The following is a 9,818-nucleotide window of genomic DNA, read 5'->3' as shown; positions in this document are numbered from 1 at the left end:
TGCTAGCTCCCGCGAGACGGCTTCGAGGTCCACGAGCCGACCAGTGACCCATGGCGTGGCCCAAGCAGAGGTCCCCGGCGGGGGCTACGAGGTGGGGCACGCGCGGCAGGGCGGAGGCACAGTGGGTGCTGTAGATGGAAGGATGTGCCAAGGTTGGAAGGAGCGACAGGCATCATGGAAGGAAGGTTGTCGAAGGAAGGTGCGTGAGCGGCGATGATGGTGGAGCCACGGGAATCGGGGATCTAGCGCGGAGGGCGGATGGAGCATGGAGGGAGGCGGAGGGAGCGCGACGGCAGAAACGGCTGGACTGTGGACGCCTACGATACAAACATAAGGAGTAGTAGAGATAGAAGAGAAACGAGTCTTCTACATCCTTCTGATGCCTTCATCGTTAATAAGAGGGCTCAAGGTCTGAATCCAAATGATATCGTTACACAATATGTCATCAACACCGCTTTACTGGAGACGATAATAGGTATCCGAAATCTGAACACCCAACGATGATAATAGGTATCCGAAATCTGAACACTCAACGAGTTTTATCCGATACGAAGATGATATAAAATGTTTTTTTAACATAGAAGCCAAACCTTTACGTCTTACGGCTTGTCTGCTGTGTATTGTGTGTTAGAGGTGTCTGCTCCTAATTTCTAGCCTCTCATATTCGAGTAGCGATGTACGCAATAACCCAAATCATCTGTTCTCTGACGCCGATCATCAGTTACAATAAAAATCATCAGCTCTAGAACTAGTCATCATAAATCATAACGACTAACTGAAAAAGCACACTCTTTTCCAAATTATAATGGTTTTTTTTCTGGGTGCATAGCAAATTAGAAAAACTAGACTGACTGATAATCTGGAACAGAAGGAGTAATTAGTAACTAATAAAAGGAAAAAAATGACATAACTACCCGGTGCCCATAAAGCTCACTCAGCCGAGCGCCCGGATGATTTGCACGTCAGCCCATAAAGCTCCTATTTTTCTTGGCCCGACCCAGCTGAAGCACCACTTCGAGGCCGCTTCTTAGCAAGGCCCAGAGTTAAATCGTCCGTGGGCGTGGCGCTCCTCTCGCGGTTAGGGTTTTAGGGTCTTCGTCTCCCGCTCCCCCGGGTCCATTCGCACCCAACGCAGCTACAGACGGTCTCCATGGCGAAGAAAGGGGCGAAGAGAAAGCAGCAGTTGCCGCCGGCTCCCACGGCGAAGAACGGGAGCAAGGCTGTGCTCCCACTGAAGGCCGCGAAGAGAGCGCCCAAGAAGCAGAAGGTTCTGGAGTCCTCCGACGATTCTGATACGGAGCAGCAGCAGCAGCTTCAGGAGGAGGACTCCGACCTCGACGTTTCCTCTGATTCCGACGCCGAGGAGCTCTCTGGGTCGGACGCTGAGGCTGACGAGCTCTCGGGCTCGGACGCCGATGCTGACGGAGGCTCGACCCGCGGCGACGACATGGATGATGACGACGACGACGAAGATGGTGAAAGCGATGATGACTCTCTTGCGGACGACTTCCTCGCTGGTAGCGACGAAGGAAGCGGTAATTTGCTCTGATCACTAGTCTATTGGATATGTGTTGGAGACTTGTTCTTAAATGCTATGAATTAAGAACAAGACAACATAAAATGTTAAATGTTAATGTCCTTCGTCTGCTGAAGCATTATCTCCTCAAGGATTTAATGAGCTTCGGACGAAGGTCTTGAGTAAAATATCACGAAGGTCAGAGATAAAACAATACGAAATGAAATATAAAGTATAAAATATTATAGAATAACAAGAATAAATAACATTATTCACTTATTTTATAATATGAATTTAAATATTAAAACACAATATTTAGGTACATTTATACCTTCGCCTTGGCAGAAAACAATAATTCCAGCGTAATGCGTTAGCGATTACAAGATTCCGTGAACAGTAAAGGAGTACTGTTCATCTATTTATAGGCACAGGACGCAGCCTGTAAGAAATTACAATTATGCCCTTACAAAAGATTACAATTATGACTCAGACCCTTATGGACTAAAAAGTCATTCCATCTTTAAGTCGGTTCGATCCTTCGTCTTTGGATACGTTATAGTATCGAAGCTTCATGAGTGGTAGCTTCGGTACCATGTATAAACAGATTTGCCGAAGATGTTTCTTCCTGCAGGACCTTCGACGACGAAGCATGGTCCCAACAATATGTATTGACTTAAATTGGCTCAATGGCTCCAACAGTTTCAGTTTTCCCCAAGCCATTATTTCGTACTAGAATTCATTCTTGTGAGCTGGCATGTACATACGAGTTTGTTTTTTTTATGCAATTGTATGTGGTGCTGGAATTTGTACCTTGCTTATCTCTGCTGATTGCAATGTGCTGAGTTTGCAGAGGGTGGTGACTCTGGTCTGGAGTCAGATGGGTCTGATGACCTTGAGGCAAAGTCACGAGCAATTGACGAGCAGAAACTCAAGGCGGAAGAAGATGCAGAGGAGGAACTTCAAACCAACATAAGATCAGAATCTGATGAATTCAGATTACCCACAACAGAGGTTGCTTGTCTGCCTTTGGTTCCTATTCTCCCTCTGTTCAGTGTTAGTTGACTTGATGAGTTATTTCATTGCATAACTTGCTGCAGGAGCTGGAGGAAGAGGCACACAGACCGCCTAACCTACCAAATCTCAAAAGGAGGATATCCGAAAGTACACCCATCTGATAATACCATTCCTGTTTACCATATTTCATGGCTTTCTACCTTTTATTACCACCCTCCCCTATCGGATTTGTAAAATCCAGGTTATATTGTGCTATTGTATTATGAGCATTGAGCAGATATTTTCTTTCTTCATGGAAAACAATCTGTTGACATTTCTGACTATTTTCATATATACTGATACTGATTTTCTTATCTAGTTGTACGAGTGCTCTCAAACTTCAGCAAACTGAGGCAGAAAGATGTTCCGCGAAAAGATTATATCAATCAACTGAAAACTGACGTCATGTCATACTACGGATATAATGATTTTCTTGTTGAAGCGTTAATTGAGGTCAGTTGTTCATTATATGCATAACTGTTGGGTGTTGGATATAGTTGTCATTTTATTTCATATTATAGCTGAGGCAGAAAGATGTTCTGACTTCTTGAGATGGTTAGGGGGTGTAAATGGTACGGATATTATCCGTCCGTATTCGAATTTGATCTGTCTAAGAGGGCTGAAATCTGATCCTTATTCGAGTCCGGGTATTCAATATCCGATCTGTATCTGATTTATATCTATATCCGTATACTCAAAGCTGGATATTTATGATGTCGATATCCATTCTAATCTTATCCGACACAACTCGATAATATCCGTATCCGAATCTGAAGAGTAAATATGAAAACAAATATGGTACAACAAATATCCGTCCGTATCCGATCCGATTACACCCCTCAGATGGTGCAATTTCTATGTTTGAGATGCTTGCTCAGAAATTGAGCACGGTTTAGTCTGTTTTAGTAGATAACATACTTCATGCTGCAAGTGTACAGATGTTCCCAGCTGTTGAGCTTGTTGAGTTACTGGAAGCCTTTGAGAAAAGACCGCCTGAGTGCTTGCGGACAAATACACTGAAGGTATACTGCCTGTGGTCAATCTGAAAGTGTATTAGTGGTACCAGTACTACACAGTTATTTGGTTTAGTGTTTGTTGTCAATTTGCTTCATATATGCTTGGACTCTGCTATTCTCAATAACTTTATTTACCTTATTTATTTAGCTACGTTGGCAAGTTACTATAACCTGCTTGGATCCAAAGGCTTTGTTGTTATTGCATTTGAGTTATTGGTGAATTTTGCACTTTGCAGAGCCGGAGGAGGGATCTTGCTGCTGCTCTTATACCAAGAGGATTTAATTTGGACCCGATAGGAAAATGGTCAAAGGTATGCTTCAAGTATTGTTTCCCATACATGGTAAACTGCAACAAACTTACCCCATCCCCCCTGCTGAAAATGGCAGGTAGGATTAGTTGTCTATGACTCCACCATTTCAGCTGGTGCTACTACTGAATATATGGCTGGACATTACATGGTATCTTCTCTCTACCGTTTCATTATGTTGAAACATTTTATTTTCTGTCCATTATTTTTAATTAGTAATAATGTAATATGGTCTTACAGAAACAAGGTGCAAGTTCTTTCTTGCCAGTGATGGCACTTGCTCCACAGGAGAAGGAGCGAATTGTTGATATGGCGTAAGTTGTTTTCCTTTTGCTTGGCCAAGAGGGTAGTTTCTATTATGACATCAAAATTAGCAATATAACTGTAGGCCTTCTCATGCTACAACATCAAGATATTATATACTTGTTTCAGAATTTTGATGTTAATCTTCAATTGATTCATTCATTAGGGCTATGCTGTCATATACAATGACCAATATTAGAATTGATTATTCTCTTATTTACAGAGCTGCTCCAGGCGGTAAGACTACATACATTGGCGCTCTTATGAAGAATACTGGTTAGTTCATTGAACTTGACTTGAGTACTGTGATCCCTCTAACAGAGTAATTTGTCCATTTGTTTTTGTTGTGTACCATCATTAAAATTAAATAAAGGTGTTGGTTTCTTCATATGCCATATACAGGAATCATCTATGCAAATGAGTTCAATGAGAAAAGGTTGCATGGGCTTATGGGAAACATCCATCGAATGGGCGTGACAAATACCATAATTTGTAACTACGATGGTAAAGAGGTAAGAAGATAACACCACTACTACCCTTGGTGGTTAAACCCTTTCTATCAGTATTGATTGGACCAAAATAGTCCAGTCTGATAACTTGGTGTCATTGTTTGTGGGACTTTGTCAAGTGTTCTGTAATCAAGATATGCAGACTTTGAACCAATGTTATAATCTGTTGTTAGTCACTTCTATTTGTACGGGGAACTTGCAATGTCATCATTTTAATGAAACAATACTTCTTTTTGAGTCCTGGTAGTTCTGTAGTGTTTTAGACTCTGTAGAACTAAAACAAAATATATGAGATGTGATTTTGGCACTACACATGAGGAAGGAGATGTCCGTTTGGAAGGTCAAGTAGTGCCTAGGAAGGACACTTTTAGGTATTCATCTCTCGAGATGGGGACATTGATGAAGATGTTAGTCATAGAATCAAAGCAGGGTGTATGAAGTGGCCTCAAGTATCCGGTGTTCTATTTGACAAGAGGTTACCACATAAGCTAAAAGGCAAGTTTTATAGGACGATGATTAGACCTGTTATGTTGTATGGTCTGGAATGTTGGCCTACAAAAAGATGACATGTTCAGTAGATAAGTGTTGTGGAAATGCTTATGCTGTGTTGGATTTGTGGCAAGGGATCGAGTCCGGAATGATAATATATGTGAATGTGATAGGGGTATCACCAATTGAAGAAAATCTTGTACAGGGCATGTCCAACGGAGACCTCCAGAGGCGCCATTGCGTAGTGGGATCATAAGATGTGATAGTAATGAGAAGAGAGGAAGAGGAAGACATAAGCTGACATGGGAAGAAACGTAAAAGGAGACTTGAAAGGATGAGATATATCCAAAGATTTAGCCTTGAATAGGAGTGCATGGAAAACAACCATCCATGTGCCTGAACCATGACTTGTGGGTTATATTAGATTTTAACTCTAGCCTACCCCAACTTGCTTGGGATAAAAGGCTTTTTTGTTGTTGTCGTTGTTGTCATCGTCGTAGTTTTGTAGCGTCTCATTTGAGCTTGGGCACATGCACATCATGTTCCCAGTTGAAATGTTGTTCCATGACCATGACACATTGTTGTTATTTCAGCTACCCAAAGTTCTTGGGATGAATTCGGTTGACAGAGTATTGCTGGATGCTCCCTGCACAGGAACTGGGGTTAGTATAAGCAAATTTATATAAACTGCTTGACTATTATGTTTCTCTTGGTATTGCTTAAAAATATGACTTATTTTCTTTTTGCAGACCATTTGGAAGGATCTACAGATCAAAACTTCAAAGGACATTGAAGACATCAGGAACTGTGCCTTTGTCCAAAAGGTTCATTTCTCTTACTCTGAAGTTTTGTTTGATGCGATACTGCCTGTAAATTGTAATTTCTCAAAATTGAGTTTACGCTATGTATGTATCATTTGGTACCATATTCTCCATCTTCTGAATTCGAACTTAACCTCATGCCACCCAATGTGACCCAATCGCAAGGCACCCACTTTCCAATTCATCCACTGGTGTTCCCACTCTCCCGTGATTCAATGCTATATTTCTTGCTCTGTGTTTTGTCTCCTTTGTAGGCCTGGTTCTCTAAATAGAGCAAAATAACCATGGTGGCTAGCGAGTAGCGCCCACAAGCCACTGACCATCGCCCAGCAGCATAAGCTATGCTTTTTCACCGTTCTAAAATGGCCTAGGAGGTGTTCAGTCTTATGGTGCTACATCACTAGTCCCTTTGTTAATTGATGTGGACTTTTCCTCGTTGATTGGATCGTACAGCTTTGCAAAATGAAGGAAGAAATTGATTGATTTGAAGTCCACGTGGGAAAGAGCTGCGTAAACTACTGAGATTTGTTTAGTTTGAACAATCTCTCCGTTAATTTATATATGGTTAAATGTACTTTCTCGTATATTGGATTAAAAAGAAAACATAAATGGAATACCCAACTCCCAAATCTCTTGGCTCTGCCACTGATGCAGTTATAAGATTGGAAGGGAAATTTGGGGTTTGGATATGCACGAGGGGCATGTTGGTATAAAATTATTTCCTTTCTTTTGCTTTAACTGGTATAAAATTGGTCCACGGCACAGGTGTATCAAGGAGGGGCAAACAGCCTAGCAGATTCCATTTTAAAAAGATGGGCGAACAAGCAAACTAAAAATAAAACAGGACAAATCAGTAGTTAAAATTCAAACGCAACAAGATTACCAGAAACCACGTATTATAAATGAGGGCAAGTACATATTAAGGGCCCGTTTGGCACAGCTCCAGCTCCTGATTCTAAGCGAGGATCTGGAGGAGCCGTGCCAAACGGGTATTTTTTAAACTGATTCTCGTGTGGAGCCGAAAGATTGGGAGTCGTTTTTGTGAAGAAATGTGGGATCTAAAAAAACCTGCTCCACCCTCCCTTAAAACAGCTCCTCAACCAACCAAATATTGACCTCCCCTTAAAGTTTGATCGAAATTACCCGCAATTGCCATTGGACAAAAACATAACGAGCCAATTTATGGATTAAACATTTGAGACCATTTTATGCACTACTATGATGGGAATATTTTATATGTTATTGTTTCATAATTTTTCCGTATATGCATCCTACTTATTGGTTTGTAACAAAGTTGAACTGCAAAGGGTAAAACAGACAATCGCCACAGACCACCAACTCTCAGCAGACAAGAATCAGTTTACTTGCCAAACGGTTTTAAAAAGGATTCTGATTCTCTAGGAGAATCAGGAGGATCAGCTCCTCACAAAGATCAGGATCTAGAGCTAAAGAAGCAGGAGCAGGAGCTTTGCCAAACGGGCCCTAAAAAAGGATTGATGATCTTCTCCCACTTGGAGCCAAATCCACATCGCTGCTTGCATATAATATGGTTTGGGCATGATTATCACATTAGACAGATATTAGAAACTGGTGTTGTCAGAATCAATAAGATCTTTGATTACTCCTGCTTATTACTGTACTATTTAGTAATAAATTCACTTGTCTTGCAGCAATTGCTGCTAGCTGCTATTGATTTGGTTGATGCCAACTCCAAAACTGGTGGTTACATTGTTTACTCAACTTGTTCGATAATGATCCCGGAGGTATGCAAAGTTATCCTCTTTGAGTCTTTGGTCAAAAGCTGATTCCACCTGTGTTTCTGAATAACCCTACTCTTGCAGAATGAGGCAGTGATTGACTATGCACTTAAAAAGAGAAATGTAAAACTTGTGCCTTGCGGGTTGGATTTTGGGCGTCCAGGGTATGGTAATCTTACTTTTCACAAGGCAAAGAATATTTGGTTGTTTTCTCAAGTTTCTTCTGTATTTATTTCAGATTCATCCGGTACCGGGAACATCGGTTTCATACTTCTTTAGAAAAGACAAGAAGATTTTATCCTCATGTCAATAACATGGATGGATTTTTTGTAGCCAAGGTACTTTCCGTTTGACTGTTTTCCAGTTCAACGCGCAGCAATTTTCGAAAGACAAATCATAGTGTTCTCTAAGTATAAAGTTGCATGTTGACCCCTCGAAGGTTTTGTTGTATTTGTTTTGGCAAATAATTAAACTGGGCACTTGCATGTTGGATTGGTTATAGTGCATTGGATCTGAAGTCTCTTATATATGGACTCTAATTGTAACATTTGTTCTAAAATAATTGACATCCTAGAAATGAATGCATGCGTTCAGTTTTTAAAGTTTTACCGCTTGTGTACAGGAAATAATTATATATTTTTACATGAAGATTAGTATCGAGCATCACAAAATATAATTTGATAACATCCAAACATTGTAATTTCATCAATGTTGTTAATATATAATTTTTGAAGAGTAATTTGAAAAATTTGCGCAGGTGAGATCCTAAAAAGAACACACAGGACAGAGGTAGTATTTTAGAGCATCTATTGACATGCCATGTTTTTTGTGCTATTCCATACAGCTGAAAAAGTTAAGCAATACAATCCCGGTGACTTCTGAGCAGCCTAAAGCGTCCGAAGGAGCAGCTGAGAAGGCCGATGGAGAAGATGAGAAAGTTATTTCTAATGAACAGGAGACAGCTGTTCCTGGTAAAGATGAAAAAACTGTGCAGATGATAAATCATAAAAAGAGTAAGGTGACTAATAAAAGAACAAGTGTGACCAAAGAGGCTGGAGGGCATAAACGTGAACCTAATAGGTCAGGAAAGCATCTCAATAAAAATAAGGATACCGATACCAAGGAAGTTGATGGCCCTGAAAGCACTGAAACAAATGGAGATGGGAAAGAAGAGCAACGTGAACAAACCAAGCAAACGAGCCACAAAAGGAAGATAGATTCTGTTAAAACTAAAAAATCTGGCCCTGTGAGCTTCTCGGGTGTTCAAGAGAAGAATCAGGTGAGTGGCAAGAAGACAAAAAGGAAATGGCAATTCAAGCTGAGGCGAGACTGGTAAGAATTATTTGACATGTCATTTTCACTTCCTATCGGTATTTGTCTCATATCATCGTTTTCTCATATGTGTTGGTATTTTTGTGACAGGGAAGCTGAAAAGAAAGGTACCAAGAGGAGTAAGGTATGAGTATTCAGATATCCACAAATCCCAATGAAATTTGATGCGCTGGGCAACAAACAATTTTGACCAAGCATGGGTTTGCACCCAGGATTTTTTTTTGGATGTACGAAATAGCGATTGTAATTTGTTGTATTTTATTCGATGTGCGTGTAGACGAGTGACATATCTGTCAGTGGGAACTGAAGCAAATTATCTTGATGAATGCCATGTGAATCCTGCTGCTTAAATATGTCAAATTTTAGTTTCTAGTGCTTATCTCCCAGAAAATATGCTGTTGTTTGTGTTGTTTCTGCTGGCGCGATCGGCCTGCTCGTACCTGTTGGAGGGACGCACGCGTCTGCATCCCGACGACGGCGAAAGAAAATGCAGAGTGGACTGGATGGGCACGAAGGCCCACCACGGCCCTGCGTTGCCGATCCTCCTGCCTCCACTGCTACGCGAACGCGATGTCGCTCGCCGTCGCAGCTGGAAGCTTCTCTGGAGGAATTCATTCACACACGCTGTCGTGGACCTCGAGCTTCGCTTTCACTGCCTCTGTGCAGTGCGCCAGTGCTGCTGCGAACGCATGCGAACCAATGACAATGAGCACA

General features: G+C 41.3%; 1 protein-coding gene across 1 annotated transcript; it reads left to right on the top strand.

Moving 5' to 3' along the window:
• The first annotated feature begins 1,097 nt into the window (after nt 1-1,097).
• Nucleotides 1,098-9,439, top strand: LOC100191678 (S-adenosyl-L-methionine-dependent methyltransferase superfamily protein). Its single transcript, NM_001137107.1, has 17 exons — nt 1,098-1,535; nt 2,367-2,527; nt 2,614-2,677; nt 2,889-3,022; nt 3,508-3,591; nt 3,822-3,896; nt 3,973-4,044; nt 4,134-4,207; nt 4,420-4,472; nt 4,599-4,708; nt 5,788-5,856; nt 5,944-6,018; nt 7,686-7,778; nt 7,857-7,936; nt 8,011-8,110; nt 8,617-9,104; nt 9,195-9,439. Exons 1-17 carry the CDS (start codon nt 1,151-1,153, stop codon nt 9,232-9,234), a joined length of 2,157 nt encoding a protein of 718 aa, NP_001130579.1. The 5' UTR covers nt 1,098-1,150; the 3' UTR covers nt 9,235-9,439.
• Nucleotides 9,440-9,818: the final 379 nt, after the last annotated feature.

Source organism: Zea mays, chromosome 4 (assembly GCF_902167145.1).
Source record: "Zea mays cultivar B73 chromosome 4, Zm-B73-REFERENCE-NAM-5.0, whole genome shotgun sequence".
Lineage (NCBI taxonomy): Eukaryota > Viridiplantae > Streptophyta > Magnoliopsida > Poales > Poaceae > Zea > Zea mays.
Note: the sequence above shows the minus strand (reverse complement) of the source record. Positions and strands in the feature narration are given on the sequence as shown.

Bases quoted from the DNA above. Each gene is read 5' to 3' on its own strand.
- LOC100191678 (NM_001137107.1), top strand. From the start codon at position 1,151: ATGGCGAAGAAAGGGGCGAAGAGAAAGCAGCAGTTGCCGCCGGCTCCC. The intron at 4,709-5,787 runs GTAAGAAGATAA...TTGTTATTTCAG, and splicing joins GTAACTACGATGGTAAAGAG to CTACCCAAAGTTCTTGGGAT. The intron at 8,111-8,616 runs GTACTTTCCGTT...TATTCCATACAG, and splicing joins ATGGATTTTTTGTAGCCAAG to CTGAAAAAGTTAAGCAATAC.